We start from the raw sequence: 20,572 nt of genomic DNA on the forward strand, positions 1-20,572 counted from the left end.
ATAAGTAGGGAGAGAGTAGACAGCCTTGTCTAGTCCCTGATTTTCGTGGGATTGCTTCAAGTTTCTCTCCATTTAGTTTAATGTTAGCTACTGGTTTGCTGTATATGGCTTTTACTATGTTTAGGTATGGGCCTTGAATTCCTATTCTTTCCAGGACTTTTATCATGAAGGGGGGTTGAATTTTGTCAAATGCTTTCTCAGCATCTAATGAAATCATCATGTGCTTTTTATCTTTCAGTTTGTTTATATATTGGATTACGTTGATGGCTTTCCCTATATTAAACGATCCCTGCATGCCTGGGATGAAGCCTACTTGATCATTACAGATGATTGTTTTGATGTGCTCTTGGATTCGGTTTGCCAGAATTTTATTGAGTATTTTTGCATCGATATTCATAAGGGAAATTGGTCTGAAGTTCTCTTTCTTTGTTGGGTCTTTGTGTGGTTTAGGTATAAGAGTAATTGTGGCTGCATAGAAGGAATTCGGTAGCACTCCATCTGTTTCAATTTTGTGGAATAGTTTGGATAATATTGGTATGAGGTCTTCTATGAAGGTCTGATAGAATTCTGCACTGAACCCATCTGGACCTGGGCTCTTTTTGCTTGGGAGACCTTTAATGACTGCTTTTATTTCTTTAGAAGTTATCGGGTTGTTTAAATGGTTTATCTGTTCCTGATTTAACTTCGGTACCTGGTATCTGTCTAGGAAATTCATTTCCTGCATATTTTCAAGTTTTGTTGAATATAGCCTTTTGTAGTCGGGTCTGATGATTTTTTGAATTTCATCTGATTCCCTAGTTATGCCTCACTTTTCATTTCTGAATTTGTTAATTTGGACACACTCTCTGTGTCCTCTCGTTAGTCTGACTAAGGGTTTATCTATCTTGTTGATTTTCTCAAAGAACCAATTTTTGGTTCTCTTGATTCTTTGTATGGTCCTTTTTGTTTCTACTTGGCTGATTTCGGCTCTGAGTTTGATTATTTCCTGCCTTCTACTCCTCCTGGTTGTATTTGCTTCTTTTTGTTCTAGAGCTTTTACGTGTGCTGTCAAGCTGCTGATATATGCTCTCTCCTGTTTCTTTCTGCAGGCACTCAGAGCTATGAGTTTTCCTCTTAGCACAGCTTTCATTGTGTCCCATAAGTTTGGGTATGTTGTACCTTCATTTTCATTAAATTCTAAGAAGTCTTTAATTTCATTCTTTATGTCTTCCTTGATCAGGTTGTCGTAGAGTAGAGCATTGTTCAATTTCCACATACATGTGGGCGTCTTCCCTTATTTAGCCTGTGGTGGTCTGATAGGACCCATGGGATTATTTCTATCTCTCTGTATCTATTCAGGCCTGTTTTATGACCAATTATATGGTCAATTTTGGAGAAAGCACCATGAGGTGGTGAGAAGAAGGTATATCCTTTTGTTTTAGGATAGAATGTTCTATAAATATCTGTTACGTCCATTTGGTTCATGACTTCTCTTAGTCTGTCTATGTCTCTGTTTAATTTCTGTTTCCATGATCTGTCCATTGATGAGAGTGGGGTGTTGAAACCTCCTACAATTATTGTGTGAGGTGCAATGTGTTCTTTGAGCTTTAGTAAGGTTTCTTTTCTGTAGGTAGTTGCCCTTGTACTTGGAGCATAGATATTTAGGATTGAGAATTCATCTTGGTGGATTTTTCCTTTGATGAATATGAAGTGTCCTTCCTTATCTTTTTTGATGACTTTTGGTTGAAAATCAATTTTATTCGATATTGGAATGGCTGCTCCAGCTTGCTTCTTTAGACCATTTGCTTGGAAAGTTGTTTTACAGCCTTTCACTCTGAGATAGTGTCTGTCTTTGTCTCTGAGGTGTGTTTCCTGTAGGCAGCAGAATGCAGGGTTCTTATTGTGTAATCAGGTTGTTAATCTATGTCTTTTTATTGGGGATTTGAGTCCATTGATGTTGAGAGATATTAAGGAATAGTGATTGTTGCTTCCTGTTATATTCGTATTTGGATGTGCGATTATGTTTGTGTGCTTTTCTTCTCTTTGTTTTGTTGCCAAGACGATTAGTTTCTTGCTTTTTCTAGGGTGTATCTTGCCTCCTTATGTTGGGCTTTACCATATATTGTCTTTGTAGGGCTGGATTTGTAGAACAATATTGTGTAAATGTGGTTTTGTCATGGAATATCATGGTTTCTCCATCTATGTTAATTGAGAGTTTTGCTGGATACAGTAACCTGGGCTGGCATATGTGTTCTCTTAGGGACTGTATGACATCTGTCCAGGATCTTCTGGCTTTCATAGTCTCTGGTGAGAAGTTTGGTGTGATTCTGATAGGTCTGCCTTCACATGTTACTTGACCTTTTTCCCTTACTGCTTAGAATATTCTTTCTTTGTTTTGTGCATTTGGTGTTTTGAATGTAGTGTGACAGGAGGAGTTTCTTTTCTGGTTCAATCTATTTAGAATTCTATAGGCTCCTTGTATGTTTATGGGCATCTCTTTCTTTAGGTTAGGGAAGCTTTCTTCTATGATTTTGTTGAAGATATTTGCTGGTCCTTTGAGCTGGGAGTCTTCACTCTCTTCTATACCTATAATCCTTAGGTTTGATCTTTTCATTGAGTCTTGCATTTCCTCTATGTTTTGGACCAGTTGCTTTTTCCGTTTTACATTATCTTTGACACTTGTGTCGATGATTTCTATGGAATCTTCTGCTTCTGAGATTCTCTCTTCTATCTCTTGTATTCTGTTGGTGCTGCTCGAATCTACGGCTCCTTGTCTCTTCCTTTGGTTTTCTATATCCAGGGTTGTCTCCCTTTGTGGTTTCTTTATTGCTTCTGTTTCCATTTTTAATTCCTTCACCTGTTTGATTGTGTTTTCCTGGCATTCTTTGCAGGGATTTTTGTGATTCCTCTCTATAGGCTTCTACTTGTTTTTTTATGTTTTCCTGCGTTTCTCCAAGGGAGTTCTTTATGGCTTTCTTGAAGTCCTCCATCATCATGATCAAATGTGATTTAAAATCAAGATCTTGCTTTTCTGGTGTATTTGGATATTCTGTGTTGGATTTAATGGGAGAATTGGGCTTGATGATGCCATGTAGTCTTTGGTTTCTGTTGCTCAGGTTCCTGCGCTTGCCCCTTGCCATCAGGTTGTCTCTGGTGTTACCTTGTTCTGCTATTTCTGACAGTGGCTAGACCGTCCAATAATCCTGCGTGTCAGTAGTGCTGTGGAACAGTTTTCCTGTTTTCTTTCAGCCAGTTATGGGAACATAGTGTTCTGCTTTCAGGCCTTTTGTCTTTCCTGTCTCTTGGTCTTCAGCTATTCCTGTAGGAGTGTGTCCAGAGTCCACCAGGCAGGTCGCTTGGAGCAGAATAGTTGGTCTTACCTCTTGTCCTTTGGCCTAAGTTGCTCCTGGGGGACTGATTTTGAGCTCCCCATGAGGGCGGCAACCAGGAGGGCCTGTGCCGCCTTTTCCTGGGACCCTATGCACCGGGGTCCCAGATGGCGTTAAGTGTTTTCCTCTCGAGTCAGAAATGGGGGCAGAGTGAGGTCTCTTTTGGCTGCCCAGGCATGTCTGCCTCTCTGAAGGCTTAGCTCTCACTCCCACGGGATTTGGGTGCAGGGAGCTTTTGACCAGGTCCCTTCAGGTCCGGGCGGTGTCTGGACCACAGGGGACCTGCTGTTTGAGTGCCCCCACATTAAATCTTTTTATATTGATATAAAACTTAAGATTAATTTGTTACAAAATAATAAATGTATGTTTAACTCTTAGATGGGCAAATGTCTATACAACTCATTTAAATATGCAAGGAGTAGTCCCAGCTTTTTTAACAGCTGTTATTCCAAACTGTTTAGGATGATTAAATAGTGCAAGTGAATGTCCGGACGCTTAAACTCACAGTCGTGTTAGATATTAGTCTAGGTTATCACAGGAATATGCAGCCTGCATTGAACAGAGAATAAGGAGCTGGAGACAGGTGACATTTGCTTGGTCACATATCCTCTGAGTAGATGATCTTCAGAAACCTCGGAGACTCATGGAACTTGGCATTGAAACACAATTTATGAATTTAACATTTTGACACTGAGACATGTCAACTCTCAACAGTACCCCATTGCACTTCAAAGCAGAGGATGAGCATCAATAGCCTCCATATAGAGTCGCTTCAACTGTGGCAGGCCAGCCACTGGGCAAAGAAAAGGCCCATGCTCCACCTACAGACAAATCTGTCTACAGAGGACAAGAGGGCTCAGGGAAGTCAACTGCCAACCTCTGCCAAGACAGGGTGAGTAAGTCCTTCATAATTCCTGCCTCTCAAGATGTCTATCAAATATTATGGGCCAGAAGGCTGAAGATAGATGCTCCAACCTTACAGAGACTACTGGGGACTATCCAGGCTGTCAGCTGTCTCTGCCATTTCTATAATTTTTGGAAGCTGCGTCCCAATGCCCCCTGCATGCTCAGGTAATATTCATTCCTTCTCAAGTCTCTGATAGGGTTGAAGACTAAACAATAATACTCCTAATATAAACTTAAGTTATTTAGGATTTGAGAAGATGTTCTAGGTATAAGAAGATAGTTTTTAGGATGGTAATTCAAATTAGGATAGTAATTGAATTAAATATAAAACTTTAAACATGCCAAAATAGGAAGATATTAGAATATTTTTGAAGTTGCCAAATACTATGGACTAAACATTATGAATGTAAATCTTATGTAACAGTTTCCATAATTGTCTCTTCATTGTTGTAAGTGTATTCAATTTATATTTCATGGAAAAAGAGCCTCTTCTTGGATTAAAAAAGAATTGTAAAGAGAATTTCTTGTATATTGTTCGGATGCATCACCCTGTCAATTAAAAAGCCTATGGCCTAGAGCTTAGGCAGAAAAGGGGAGAAGGGACATCTGGAGGCAGAAAGAATTCTGGAATAGTGCAGGTGTAGGAAGAGCCACCCAGGAAGATGTGAGGAGACAGATGAATGATGCCTGAGCACAGATAACCAGCCATGTGGCTGAATGTAGGTTAATATAACTGAGTTATCTAAGTTATGATCTGCTCATAGAATATATGGTCAAAGGTAAGATAACAAGTGTGTCTGTAAAGGACACAAACAATCATACTATTAACTATTTACCTAAAACTATAACAAATATAATTCTGCATATAAATTATAGACATATAGTTTTCATGACTTTTTTTCACCTGGGCTGATGGTGGTCCCTCCAAGAGCAAAAGACCAACCAAAAATTATCTCACCTTCTTACACATAAAAGCTCTCTTTTAAGTTGCTGGTGGGAATTATCTAAGAGAGATCCAACATGTACAGCTTATTTCTGATGTCCGCAACCACTCTCCGCCATCCCCTAGAGGTAGAGAGTAAGTTTCTGTTGCTGAAGAAAACATGGCTCAGAGAGCCCTGAGCTGGAACTGACCTGAATGCCCTCTCCATGTGATGGCTAGTTTTGTCACCTTGACAGTCTAGACCGGGGTTGGGGATTTGGCTCAGTGGTAGAGCGCTTGCCTAGCAAGCGCAAGGCCCTGGGTTCGGTCCCCAGCTCCGGAAAAAAAAAAAAAAAAAAAGACAGTCTAGACAAGTGGTTCTCAACCTGTGGGCTGTGACTCTTCCGGTTTTTGAATGATTCTTTCAATGAGGTTGACTAACACCATCAGAAAATATAGATATTTATATTATGATTCAGAACAGTAGCAAAATTATAGTTATAAAGTAGTAACAAGATTAATTTTATGGTTGGGGGTGGGTCACCACAACACGAAGAACTGTATTAAAGGGTCACAGCATTATGAAGGTTGAGAACCACTGGCCTAGAGTCACACAGAAGGTAGTCTCTGTTGAAGGGCTACCTAGGTCAATTGGCCTGTGGGACCACTGTCTGAATTCCTAATCAAGTGAGAAGATGTAGACCTTGTGGGTGGCACCATTCCCTGCACACGTTGTCCTGATCTCCAAAGGACAGGGGAGAGCTTGAGCGAGCAAGCTGGCAGCATGGGTGCAGCCATTTCTCTCTGTTCTTGACTAGGAATGTGGTATAATTAGCTGCTTGAAAATCTGGCCTTTACTTCCTTACGATGATGGTCTTTAATCAAGAAGTGTAATACAAAATAAACTCCATGGTTCCTAAATTGATTTTGCTAGGTATTTTATCACAGCTACAGAAATGACACTAGAAATGCCCCAAACAAGAAGAATCACATGGTTATGCCAGTGGACCCAGAAGATGTCAATGTGACCGTGACCTTGCTGGGATGTTTTGTTCGTTTGATTTTTGAGGAATGTGGAAGACTGTGGGATAGGAAAGTGACTCCATGCTGTAAAGATGGCTTAACGGGAAGTCCTATACAGGCTTGGAAGTACTGAGAACAGTGTGGACTGTGGAGGCACAGCTCCACAGGAAGACAACATTAGCAACCCGTGTACAGGAATTTTAATCCAGCAACATGGCTGCTCTCTCTGGCAAGGGATCGCATCCAAAGACCTTCTAGGTCTATGGAATCCAGCTGGAATGACACACTTTTAATGCTTCTGGATGGAATATAGGCACACACTTAGTGCACACATTTAATCCCAAACAATGAAGGTAAAGTGAGTTTGTAGAAGGAAGCAACCATGTTTGAAAGCAGCATCTAATTTTTGAAAGTACAAAGTGATGATGTCACACGGAATGTTGAGACCTAAGTGAAATGTTAAAACCTAGGTAAAACCTAGGTAACAGTTACCTGGCTAGCCTTTCACGATAAAAAAAAACAAACAAAAAACAAACAAACAAAAAAAACCCAAAACAAACAAACAAACAAAAAAAAACGTTCTCATGTGTTTCTGTTATTACAAGGAAATTTTCTAATGGCAAGATCGATTACATATTCTGTTATGTTCAGTGCCCTTGGAAACAACCATGATACAAGTCAGTAGAACCATTTTGTATAGTTGCACACGATAAGCTTGGACATGAACCAACCACCCACCAGCACTTCCTGCACCTGTGTATAAGCTTTCATGGTATAAGCTGCCCCTGGGATGGACATCAACATAAGAGAAACACCTGCACCAACATAAGAGACAATTTGAAATGAGACTTCAATTTTGAGTAGTGGTCAAGTAAAGTTTAAGTTCCCAAGACCTCCCAGGGAACTCACATTCTACTTGGCAGGAAGACACATGTATGTGGGTAACTGACATCCTGGTTGGCAAGTTAAGACACGAATGCTACACAAGTCCCATCCTGGTAGACAACTTAGGACATGAATACTAGACAAGGCAAGTCCCCTGCCACTGTTGATTTCCCCAAGCAACGGGAACAGATAAATGTGCAAAAGAGAAATGTTCCTAAGGAAATCCCCTATCCCTAAATCCTGATTGGTGGGATAACTTCACACGTGTGTTTGTAGATTTGAGGCTTATAAAAGGGATCATGGTCCAGCTTCTGAATTAGACAATGACCCTGATGGACAAGTCCTGGGGCTTATGCTTAATGAACTATCCCTGTCTGTCTGAGATTGGTGTCCGTGTAGTTCCGTGACAATTACTAGACCCCAACAGAAAAGAGTTTGAGTCTGAACAGTTGAGTTGAATCAGCCAGCCAGAGTTCAGAGAGATCATAAAAAAGTGAGCTTATCCAGCAGTAAGCCTCTGAAAGATCAATTATATCTGGTGAACAAAACTTAATTTTACAAACCAGGCTAGAGACAATTCTTGTCATACTATCCGGAGAAAGGGTGCTTTCTGTCCTCGGCTGAAGCTAAAGTGAAGGGTTTTGGACTAGAGCTTTAATAGAGTTTAATAATGACTTTGATGTGTGGTTCTTAGTGATTACCGTTAGTAGATTTTCAGTGAAAAAAGAGCAAGTGGGGCAAAAAGAAATATAAATGTATAGTTTGAGGAAGAAAAGAGCACAGGAAGTTTGATGTTGTAGCCTTGGTGCTGAAAAGGATAAAAAGAAATGGATGAGAGGGAGTTGTGCCCTCAGGATGAGACCTTTTACCCAAACTAATTCTGCAACTTATGAAAAGAGCTAAAGAAGTCTCTGTTCCCGGGGCTCACAAAGGGTGACCACCAGCCAGAGAGCATGCAGGGGCTGGACCTAGGCTCCCTACACATTTGTAACAGATGTGGGTGTGGTATTCATGTGGGTCCTCTAACAATATACACAGGGGCTGTCACAGATTCTATTGCCTACAGTGGGATCCCTCTCCCCTAGGTGGACCATCTAATTGGACCTCAGTGGGAGAGCATGTGTCTAGTCCTTCTGGAACTAGATGTCCTGAGGTGGGATGGTACCCAGGGAGGGCCTCCCCTTCTCTGAGGAGCAGGAGAGGGATTACTATACAGAAAGAGGGATTTGTGAGGGCATGACTGGGAAGATAAGAGAAAGGGGGGCTGTGATCAGAATGCAAAGTGTACAAACAAAATATTGAGGGGAAAAAACCGAATTCCCTGATTTCAAAGAGCATCAGGAAACCAAAGTTTATACAAGTGAGACTCAAGGACAGTCCTGGTTCTATCCCAAGCAGGCAGAAGAACATGGCCTCATTGGCCGTGTAATTCTTGCTTTAAAACCATGAAGGATACATGAGTAACAGGGCTGTGGAATCACCCTCTGGGGTTAAAGAAAGGTTTTGTGGACGGGCCTGCCTGTCCTAGGGACAACCCCACATGGAGGCACCGAGAAGCCATTGCAGGAAGCTATGAGGCTGAGGCCTGGTTTGTGTTGGGGATCCTGAGAGTTGAAGGCCAGAGTTAAGGAATACTTGCCCCTGGAGGGCTGTACGCAGGGTATGGAATCGACACAAGGGGGATAATTGCATTGCAGTAAAAATGCTGGAAGGTGTGGGAGAGCTGAAGAGCCCTGTGACGTCACACATGGACATGCAGTTTGGCAACTGCTAGATTGGCTTCGGTCCCACCTTGATCTCCTATTTCCTCACTGTGCCCTCTTTCTTCGGTTTCAGAATGGATACACGTACTCTGCACCACTGTATGTCGAAACACGTAACTGTGCTTTTATGAGGGTTGCAGTGAAGAGATTGTCTTGAGTCTCAGAAGAGACTTTGAACTTTGAACAATAGTGAGACTGTGAAAGACTATGGAGACTTTTAAGTTTGACTAAGTGTACAGTGGGTTAGCCTAATGCTGCCTGTATTCTAACCCTAATTTGAGCCCCCAATACTTGCTGTCACAAGAGATGGCATCTGCAGGAAAGACCTAAGATGCTGAGTGACCCTGCCCCCACACTACTTCTGATGGGGATATAAAGGTGCTAACAGATTAGGTTTCACAGGCTTGGGCTCCAAGAACGAACATGAGGGGAAGAGTAGTGGAGAAGTCAGAGGGAGGAGTCACCATGAGTGAGGTGACCTATATGAATGTGGCCCTGAGGGCTGAACAATTGGAGTTAAGAGCAGCCCAGATGAAACATAGTGAATGGTAATCGATAGGAAAGTAGATTCAAATAAATGGAGGGCAGACCTCATCTACCCAGCTCTTACGTTAATGCTTATTATAAATATAAACATTGTGTATTTCTCCCGGGAATTCAAATACCAAAGGAGGGGTAGAAACAAAGGCCAGGATTTAAATCATTTCCACAACCTGAGGGCATTTTATGATATAGCTATAAGCCTATGGAGGGACAAAATGGAATGTGGGGGTTTGAATGGACTCCCAAAGGCTCATCTGTTTGAATGTTTACTTCCCAGTTGGTGGAACTGTTTGGGAAGGATTAGGAGGTGTGTCACTGGGGCTGTTTTTGTGGTTTCAAAAGCCCACAAAATGTGGACAAGCCCTTCCCTTGGAATGAGGGGGTGGGGACAGAAGGTGAGCAGGCCTCTCTCTGTGGATAGGAGAAAAGAAAGTGGCAAGACTGTCTTTGACAGGGTATGCAGGTGGAAAGAGAGCTATGAAAAGCTGTGGAGGACAGAAGACCTGTGGAGGCTGACAGATGGAGGACAAGGAAGAAAGATGGAGAATAGGGAGATTGTGTGGTCCCCTCTTCCCATTGCCCCTCCCCTGCTCTCAGTGGAGGGCCCTTTGTGACAGGGAAGCAGGAGCTCTGTGATGTAGGCCTGGGAGCAGCTGCTAACTCCCAGAGAGAACCATCAGAGTTCAGTTGCCTGAGGGCAACAGTGTGATTCAGTCTGAGAACCTTCTCTCCCTGATGCAGCCTGAAGGAATGACAAATTAAAACATTCGCTCAGGCATCCAGGAACAAGGCCACGCACTACCTTCACGGAGTGCCAGGCACTTGTAGGGCACGACTGTGCCATGGAAGTACCCTCACTTCCGTTTCCTCCAACCGAATGGATAAGCCTCAGCTTCACGACGTGGGCAATGGACATGATCCTAGCCTTCGCCTGTGGACTGGGCCTCTTCCACCTGTTGATACACTTCTTCCCACTCACCTCACCCTCAGCTGCAGAGGGCGCCACCACCACCACGAAAAGGGTAAGACTGCCTTCCATCCAAACCAACAGAGCCTTCTCTGTTATGGCAAAACTTTCCAAATTGAATAGGGAGGTGGCTGACTGGGCATCTCAGCAGACGGGAACCACATCCGCCTGAGAACTCCCAGGTAGGACAGGGGGAGAGAGGGCTGCGTGATATCTGCTCTCAGACCTCCGAGAGCAGAAAGAAGCACTGTGTCTCAGTGGTCACAAAACTGTGGACCTGGGATGGATAGGCTCCACTAAAAAACGTTCTGAACACTGGTTCCTGTGTCCCCCTCCTCACATTAATGCTCACACAACATTGTCTTGGTCAGCTGAGCTCATGTGAAGGGGGTGATGCACTCCAGGACACAGGATCAGGACTAGAGTCACATCTGGCCTCAGGAAATGACAAGGCAGTTCGGAGATGAGCTTCTGCTTACTGAGGTGAACGAACACTGACCAATGACATCCATGGTGGCTCTCACAGAGACCGTCCACACTTGGGATTTTCAAGGGAAAAGAATACAGACTTACCCCCCATCACAGGGGTGTGAATGGGGCCGCAGGTGGTGTCTGTTATCTCTGACTATTAGGTGGTGAAGAGGGACCATAACAAGGCCAGGAAGAAAATCAGGACCTTGAAAGGTAGGCTCCTTCCTTCCCCTGGACAGGTGACTTCATCTACCCTGTCCCCAAGGGATGACACCAAATGAGTTGCAGCCCATGTGGCTGTGGCTGCATGGAAGGAATCAGAAGTGAAGACATTGCCGAGGTGCTGTGCTCAGAATAAAGCCAGGGACGACCATGGTTGGCTGCGGTCAGGAGGGTGGTGTGGGTAGGACCAGAAACATGCTGCATGCGTTTGCAGGCAAATGGGTTATTTCACTTCTCTAAGACACTTTCCTCTTCCACTACACTGGACCTCCCTCCCCTGCACAGGGACATCATGAAGTCCATGGAGCTCGGTGGAAATGGAAGCCTCCGGTCTATGGTCAGGTCCTATCCCACATGTGCCCAGCCCTTAGTGCTTTGGGGCCTGTGGCCTTGTTCAGGGAAGCTTGAGCTCCTGTTCAATTGATCATTTCCACAGAAGGGACATTGCATTCAGGCTCCCATAGGCTCTCAGTTCCCTCCTTTACCCACAGTCACCCCATCTGTATTTCTAGCTTACAGAGGCTACAGCAGGAAGAGAGGGAAGGATGACAGGGGCCTGCTTTCGCTCCTGCAGAGGTGAGAAGTCTCCAGTGCTTCCTGGCTCCTCACTCCCACTGCCTGTGAGGAGATCACTCGGGACAAAGGGCGAGGGCTGACCATGGCACCAGGGGCCCTCTGGGAAGGTGGGGTGTGTGCACAGCGCTACTGTTTAATTCGAGTGTGGGGCTGTGGCTGCAGGTGGCCTTTCCTGCTCAGCTTGTCCACCTCCTGGTGCCGAATGCTCCAAGCTGCAACCTTGTGTCCTGTCTCCTGCAGCCTGCTTACTGACACCATCAGCTTTTGCCAGCTCTTAAGAAGAGATGCCTCACCTCAAGGATCCAGACCAGAAGCTGCCGAAGACCACCAGCCACCTAGGCATTCCACAGAGCAGTCTATGGACGCCTTGCCTCTAGCGGACTCCTTCCCTCTGGTCAAGGGACACTTGCTGCACAAAGATTCAACCTTGTCACCTGTCCTGCTAAATTCCCTTACTTGTAAGGAATCACAAACACTTACATGTGATTCTACCCCACCAGTGACGACAATGCCAAAAATGCATCCTTTACCACGACCATGTGGACCAACCTCCCCATCCTGTCCTCAAGATCCAGTGTTCTGCTCTCCATCCAAGACAGACCAAAGCATGACTCCTCCTCCTTCTCCTCCTCTTCCTCCTCCTCCTACTCCTCCTCCTCCTCCCCTCCTCCTCTTCCCTTCCTCCTCCTCCTCCTCCTCCTCCTCCTCCTCCTCCCTCCTCCTCCTCCCCTCCCTCCTCCTCCTCCTCCTCCTCCTTCCTCCTCCTCCTCCTCCTCCTCCTCCTCCTCCTCCTCCTCCTCCTCCTCCTCCTCCTCCTCCTCCTCCTCCTCCTCCTCCTCCTCCTCCTCCTCCTCCTCCTCCTCCTCCTCTCGATGTGAGTGGAAAACACAACTAGTGACCTCACAAAGCACATCTCCTCCAGCCTTGCCCTGTCCCATGGCGAACCCCCCAGGCCTTGAGCACTCAAAAATGTCTCCTTCAAGCTCGTCCTGGTACAAGGCGGCTGCCAGGACCTGGTGTCATTCTAAGTGGTCACAGGATGAGGCCCTGCAAGAGGATCTCCATTTCAGCTTCCAAGAGGCCTCATTGTGGACAGACCCTGGATACAGGCAGCTAGAGGCTGGAGAACCCCCGTTCATCAAGCCTGATGTGCAGAAGATACTGGAGCTGCAGATTAGCAAGAGGGTGGAACTGAAGCTGTGGAAAGAGCAAGGAAGAGAGAGCTTTGACCACGCCTTGAGCTGTGTGGGTGATATGCTGCAGTCCTGGAGCAGCGAGCAGGCCATCACCTGCAAGTCAGAGCAGCTGTCAGGTCTCCATCAGCTCTTTTCCCCCAGGGTCTTATGGAACAAGTCTCAGAAGGACTGCAGGCAGCTTTACTGGGGCCTCCCCTTTCTTCACAGTGAGTCCCTTATGGCTACTGTCAGCATGGTGGGCTCACCACTCCACTCCCCTGCCATCTTTTTCAATGAACTCTCCCCTTACAACTTAAGACAAGCTGAGAGGAATGCAGCTCCACTGCTCTTCTCTCCAAAGCCCTTGCTTCAACACTTGGTCCCTTCCAATCCTTTGACTACAAACGTGCCGTGCCCCCGTTCTCCACCAGGGTCTGGAGTCAAAACCCTGGCCCCTGACCCAACCACCCTCCCAAGCCTACAACCCGATCCACCTCCAACTAAGGATTCCAGGGCTTCTTGTCCCATAGATTCAAGACCCCAACTTATTTTCCCAGTTGCTGTTCAACACCTAGATCAGCACCTTTTGAAGAAGAACCAAGAAAGTAGGAGCGATTTACCTAGTGTAGTGAAAATGTCACAGGAAGTCACTCATCAACTCATTTCCACCAGTTTAGCTTCCCAGGGACAAGACTCTGTTCTCCACCTCCTGAAGGATTTCACTGACCCCCAGCTCAAAGAGCACCTGGAGCAACACTTAAAAACCAGGTTCTGGAAACATGAGGACCAAAAGATCCAGCTATCTACTTATCTCATGAAGTCTGAGGACAAACTCCCAGGGATAGGTCATGTAGAAGACAATCGAGGGACTTCATGTTCCTCAGCACTGGCAGGAAAAAGCAGCCCCCATGCACAGAGGGTCTCAGCAAAAGGTCCAGAGATACTCCAGACAGGGAAGGACCCATGTTGTGATCTGACAAACAGTCCGGGAAGACCTCTGAGAGATACTCATGGGATAACAGAGGGATCCCTGGGTACAGTTCTAGAGCCGGTCTCTGTGACAGAGGTGGACAACTCTGTGAGACAGCCAAGAAGTGACTCAGCAGGTCCCCAGCCAGGAGGACCAGGAGAGCAGCAGCTACAAGACACACAGAGGAACCACTTCAGTGAGCACAGCCATGACAATGACAGTATGGTGCCTGTGGGCACTTGTCCTGGAATTCCGGGGGACCACATGGTGGTCCCTCCTGAAAAGTCAGAGACCCATATGGACAACTCAGAAATTGAAAAACCAGAAACAAATATCGAAACGGAGAAGCAGAAGTCATTGAATGATGGGTCCACCTTCAAGGATACTTCTACTGGGCTTCCCTTGCTAGATCCTGACGTGCAGCAGGTGCTGGAAACTCATCTTTCAAGACACCTGGTGAGGCACAGATGGATCTTGCCCCTTAGAGTCCTCAGGGTCCTACAACTCTTCAATGTGAACAAGGCTGTAGCTTTGTCACTTCCACAACCCCCAAGTCCCTCTCAGACTTCTTTGAAATCTAGGGATGACTCCATTACAAAAATTGCTGCTGTCCTGGGAGACCCTTTCCAGAAAGGTTCAGAAGGAGATCTGAAAAGAAAAACAGTTTTCCAGACTCAAACCCCTCCCTCTGCCCTCATCCTTGAATTTCCAAATGGAACTCGTCCTAGTGACAAATTATGCCCCCCTAAGGCCCCTTTAAATGTCCAGAAGAATGGTGTGGCTTCCTTGTATAGGACATGCCGCCTTGTAATCAGAGATCGGCACAGCGACACAGTTCTAGGACCTCGGAATGACAACCCAGTGCCAGGGTCAAACCTACTCAAGAGTGACCATGCCTCACAGGAGAGTAAGGGTGCAGATTTAGACCTCTCCCATGGGCTGTCAGTTCAGGGGACCATTGTGGACGCCTCGCCAACAACTAGCAGAGATAAAAGGGAGCTGGAGGAGGAGGGGTCCTGTGACGGGGCACTCAATGCAGAAGCCAGGGAAATGTCACCCACTCAGAGTAAAGAACATCTGAAAGGTACAGAATCCCTGAAAGTCAATGAAAAACAGTCCCCTTCCAGAGCCATTTCCCAGGAGCCAGAAGATTCTGTTACTGCTGTCTTCCTGCAGGACTGTAGCACTGGCATGATCTTTCAAGACTGTGGCCCAGAGGTCCTGCTGGAGGCAGATCTCCTAGCCTCTCAGGCCTCACAGTCAGGCTTCAGGACTAGGTCCACTACCAGCAAAACATCCTCCAGGGACATGGACCCTTACTTTTCAAGAGGAGGGAATGTGCCCAAGAATATTAAATCTGAAGAACTATGGACTAGCCATATCTATGATCTAACTGAATACAAAGAGGGCTTTAGGGGCCCCAGGCAAGATAGACACCTTTCACAGACCAGACCTGCCCAAGCCTGCTGGTCAGATACTCATGAAAGCAATTCCTCCCCTCTTCCAGACAAGACATTTGGGGACAGGATAAAAAGTTTTATGACACACATTATGTCAAGTAAAAGTAAAGTGCAGGAGAACTCCCTGCAAAAACACAAGGCCTCATCAGCCACTTCCCTAAGTCAAGGCTCAGTCATGAGCAGGGTGTTTCTGCCCCCACAGGTAGCTGAGGCTCAAGACTTCACGATTCGGTCAGGCCTATTCTCCAGGAGAAAGTGGGGGTTGGCCATGCCAGGACAGCCTCAAAGAAAAGTTTGCACAAAGAACCACCCCAGGCTCCTATGGGTAGGCATGTCTGCCTCCACAGGACTGCCACTGCAGAAAGACACGAAACACAAGGAAACACTCCCAAGGTACACAGCCAACCTTCCCCAGACAAATGGATGGACTACACCTGCCAGGCCCAGCTGCTCAGAGACTCTGTGAGCAGAGCTCACGCCTGTCAGCACAGGTTACAGCCACCATGTTTCCCAGGCACCCCGGTCTACTCTCCCTGGCACTGCCTGTGCAGAAGTGAGCTGTCTAGAAAAGCAAAAGCTTTTTTACACCTATCGGGATAGGAAATTTCCCCCATGAAATACTACTATTTTCAAAATCAAAAACAAAAACAAAAAAAAGAAAGAAAAGAAAACCATGGTGTCTGAGTGCTAATTGACTGTTTCCCAAGGTAGGCATTACTTCCTCATATACATGTTCACTCTGGAGGTTGTGTCTGCAGGGCTTGACCATAGGGAACATCTCCATCTTCTTCTGGAGAAGACAGCCCTCCACAGGGTCGGTTCAGTGACATTTGAATGACTTCAGGCATTAATTGAGCCTATGGAGGGAGGTAGAAAATAAAATGTTCGCGACCGAGGCAGGGGGTCATGCAGCAGCAGGATGACCTGAAAGGTTCCATGCATGTAGGTTCAGCCCCTGTACTTCCAGTACAGACTATGGACTCTCAGGGACCCGTCCCCTGGTGCTGCACCGCAAGCTGGAGGAGCCCTTTATCTTTTCAGTGTCTGGATGCCAACCCAGAAAGCAGTCCCAGAAGATTGTCTAACAGCACATCTGATCATCTGCATGTTCTTGCTTCCTGAATTCTAGACACTTTGAAGGGGGAAAAGCCAGGGCTAGATATTCTCAGTGTCACTCACAGCCCGGAGGACTCCGGACAAACACACACACACAAACACACACACACACACACACACACACACACACACACACACACACACACACACACACTGTGCCAGCATTAGTCCCAAGGAAAGGACACCTGAGAAGGGTGCTGGGGATGCACTGTGACCTCACAGCTCGCCATGCTAGGCCCCCAGCCTTTGTCTTTCCAGGAGACCAGCAGAAGAGGCCTGCTCACACGACTTGTTCACACAGCAGAAGGGACTTTGCCAAAGCACAGGTGCTCTCTGGAACTCTGGGCAGGCAACGAAGTGGCCCTGTTAGGACCCCCTCAGCTACTTGCCCAGGTTTCCTTACCTCAGTCTTTGTAAACACATGGGGGTAACTGAATAGGAGAATAGCCAATCTACACTGAGCCCTGCACTGTTCCCTGAAGAGAGCAACCAGGGGACAGCTCCCACGGAAGCGTTTATTCCCTGATAGAAAACCCTGTTCCCTGTGGTGCCACACAACGTACAGGACTCAGCCGCGGGCCCAGTGCCAACACATGCTCCCGAGGTCCTTGGGTGAGACCCAGCAGCTCCTATGGGTGGATATGGGACGGACAGTCCACTTCTGAGCCAGCAGTGTATCACTGGCAGCAGCCTCAGCGTGTCTCAGAGGCCACAGTGAAGCCAGGGCCCTGAGGAAGGCACCATATGGTACCTCAGGAGCTCAGGAGTCACATTTGGGTACAGCAAATTCTCAGAGTGGGTCCCAGGGTTCTTGAGTGGAGGAGGAACTTACCCAAGCAGGCCCAGTTGCAATGCTGGCATATGTGCCTCTGATACTTCCTCCCTGAACCAACCCAGAATCTGCCAGCACAGGTAGAGGCTGATGATGCTGGATCAGATGATGGAGCGATCCACTGAGAAAACACAGTGTTATATCCAGCTGCCCGAGAGCCAATGAAACGCTGGGACGTGATTATAAGGGTTTGCCCAGTTCCTCTAATAAACCAGTCTACTTTTGCCACTTGCCCAAGTCCCAGAATCTGTGCTCTTGACTATGAGCCTTCGTATGCCTGCCTGCAAGGTTCTTGATTGGGGTTACAAGCAATACCTGAGGGTACAAGTGCTAGACACAGTGGTGTTAAGAGACCACACAACCAGCAGAATACATTCTGCCAAGCTTATCCCTGTCAACCATAATGGACCATAATGTGGGGCTGGAGAACCTCACAGAGACCTCCACAGTAATGTTCACTGATTCACCCACAAAGAGAGCACTACACGGGCTCTGACACAATCTACAGTGGGAAATACACCCAGAAATCCACAACTCTGTTTTCCAAGGTAGGCATTACTTCTTCGTACACATTTTCTCTCAGGTTATAACTACAGTGTTAGACAAGAGGAAGCATGTGCATCTGCTTCTGGAAGACACACACCTCCACAGGGAGGGGACAGTGCCACTTGAAGTCCCCTCATCTCCACTTACAACACTGTTGTGTTAATAATCCTGTAATTCTGGAAATAAACAGGAAGTCAAGGATTTAGAGGGGCTGAGAAGCCAACCCTACAAGGCCCCAAGTCAGGGCCACTTCACCACGTCTTTTCCTTTGCTCTAATCTGACCTTTGTGTAGGCTGCGTGGATGGGGCTAGAGAGGCACCAGGAGCCCAGTGCCTTTGCATGTCACAAATTAGGCACCAGGAGGATGGTGTTTTGCCAGGAGCCATCAAGGAGAAGTTAACAGCTACCAGGTGATCTTCCTGAGATGGTTCTTATGAAGTTAATGATGGACTTGCTTCTCTAGGCAAGGCCAAGAAGATTATATTTTAGGAAAGATTCCTGCTATTAATATGCTTTTCCTGCTATGGTTAAATAGATATAACATCCACTCAGTGTTAGCCACGCTTTTGAGCAGATTTCTGCAGAAATACAGAGATGTACTGCCTTGTAGTGATGCTGTGTAGACAGACATGCTGATAGATGAGGTCTTCATTCTTGATGATTAAGAATTCCTAAAATTCTAATATTAGTAAGTATTAAGCGCTTTTGCAATACGACTGCTATTTAGTCTTCTCGGACAATTGAATCTGCAACGTGAGCTCCGCCAGTCAGTGTTCAAGTATCCTGAGGTAATTGCTGCTGAGGTAAGGAGCACGCACCTACAGCTCAGAGCCCGTTCCGAGAGGCTGTGAAACAATGAGCCAAAGGTCACAAAAGGGAACAAACAATTTACTATAGGTGCAAGGACAGAAGGTAAAATCAAGAAGAACTGAGAAGAAAGGGTCAGCTACCACAGCAAAGTGCCTTAGACTTAGAAAGGTAAACATTTTACCATCCAACAGCAACCCTAAATATCTCGCCCCTGCTGAGGCTCTTCCTCCTTGGCTTACAAGAGAGAAAAAGAAAGAAAGAACAGCCACGAAGGCCCCATGCAGTGGTTGCTTGAAAGCCTTGAGTTCAAAGCAGAAGAATCGAATGACCTTTGGAGAGATGCACTGTGACCTCACAGCTCGCCATGCTAGGCCCCCAGCCTTTGTCTTTCCAGGAGACCAGCAGAACAGGCCTTCTCACAGGACTTGTTCACACAGCAGAAGGGACTTGGCCAAAGCACAGGTGCTCTCTGCATCTTCCAGTGAATCTCCCACCTGGCTCTATGTGTTGCTTGTAAGGTTTATAGAATAAAGCATAGAAGACCAGGAGGGCAACCTTGACAGGATTTACCTTCAGAGATGCTGAGATACTGAGACCTGCGGTTCCAGCTCCCTGACTGATCCTGCCCCAAACTGATGCTGTTTCCAGAGAATTGCGTCTACAACGGTTTCAGGAAGGACTGCTCATCCCAGATATCCTTAGTAGATCTTTTAGACTGGTCAAGTCAGGACTTTAATTAAACCCTAAACTTTCTCAACACACAGAGATTGGACAACAAATCCAGCTACAGTTAACTTTCATAAGATCAACCAATTTTTAATGTTCTTGGACCCTAAAAAGGAATTTTTTGCAATTATCAGAAGACCATCATCTCAGGCCCTTAAGCTGGGGGTAAATGGTTCTGGTCATTTTATGAGTTATAGATATGCTGTCATTTTAGGGGATGATTGAGAGTGGAGAACATGAAACAGGGAGCCTGGCCTCAGGCAATTCTATCTTCCCTTTCCTCTCCTACGTACTTCCTTCTTTCCTAAAGGGAAGGGGGTGGAGAAGGAAAAATGAGGACACAGAAATATTTTAAGAAATTAGATAATTGGGGTAGATTATTAAACCTACACTTAAACCAAAAAATATTTTGTAGCCATAATCTTACATTGGTAGAGAACTTTAAACTTTGATGCAAAATTGTACTTTGTTACATTGGTATTTTGTATATTAATACAGGTCTAAAGTTTATATTAAATCTTTTTTTTTCATCTTTATTAACTTGGGTGTTTCTTATTTACATTTCGATTGTTATTCCCTTCCCCGGTTTCTGGGCCAACATCCCCCTAACCCCTTCAACTCCCCTTTTTTATGGGTGTTCCCTTTCCTATCCTCCCCCCATTACCGCCCTCCCCCCAACAATCCCGTTCACTGGGGGTTCTGTCTTGGAAGGACCAAGGGCTTCCCCTTCCACTGATGCTCTTACTAGGCTATTCATTGCTACCTATGAGGTTGGAGCCCAGGGTCAGTCCATGTATAGTCTTAGGGTAGTGGCTAAGCCCCTGGAAGCTCTGGTTGGTTGGCATTGTTGTTTATATGGGGTCTCAAGCCCCTTCAAGCCCTTTTCCTTTCTCATTCCTTCAACAGGGATTCTCCCAGTTCCAACCATTTGCCTAAAATAATTTCTTAAACTCGTTGTTTTTGATAGCTGAGTAATATTCCATTTTGTAGATGTACCACATTTTCTGTATCCATTCCTCTGTTGAAGGGCATCTGGGTTCTTTCCAGCTTCTGGCTATTATAAATAAGGCTGCGATGAATATAGTGGAGCACGTGTCTTTTTTATATGTTGGGGCATCTTTTGGGTATATGCCCAAGAGAGGTATAGCTGGATCCTCAGGCAGTTCAATGTCCAATTTTCTGAGGAACCTCCAGAATGATTTCCAGAATGGTTGTACCAGTCTGCAATCCCACCAACAATGGAGGAGTGTTCCTCTTTCTCCACATCCTCGCCAGCAACTGCTCTCACCC

The 20,572-nt window shown here is 46.0% G+C and overlaps 1 protein-coding gene across 1 annotated transcript; it reads left to right on the forward strand.

Annotated features, from left to right (window-relative positions):
• The first annotated feature begins 10,287 nt into the window (after positions 1 to 10,287).
• On the forward strand, positions 10,288 to 15,717 carry LOC116904263 (spermatogenesis-associated protein 31A3-like). Its single transcript, XM_032907213.1, has 4 exons — positions 10,288 to 10,432; positions 11,583 to 11,646; positions 11,809 to 12,104; positions 12,569 to 15,717. The coding sequence occupies exons 1-4, from the start codon at positions 10,288 to 10,290 to the stop codon at positions 15,715 to 15,717; spliced, it is 3,654 nt and encodes a 1,217-aa protein (XP_032763104.1).
• Positions 15,718 to 20,572: the final 4,855 nt, after the last annotated feature.

Source organism: Rattus rattus, chromosome 6 (genome assembly GCF_011064425.1).
Source record: "Rattus rattus isolate New Zealand chromosome 6, Rrattus_CSIRO_v1, whole genome shotgun sequence".
Classification (NCBI taxonomy): domain Eukaryota; kingdom Metazoa; phylum Chordata; class Mammalia; order Rodentia; family Muridae; genus Rattus; species Rattus rattus.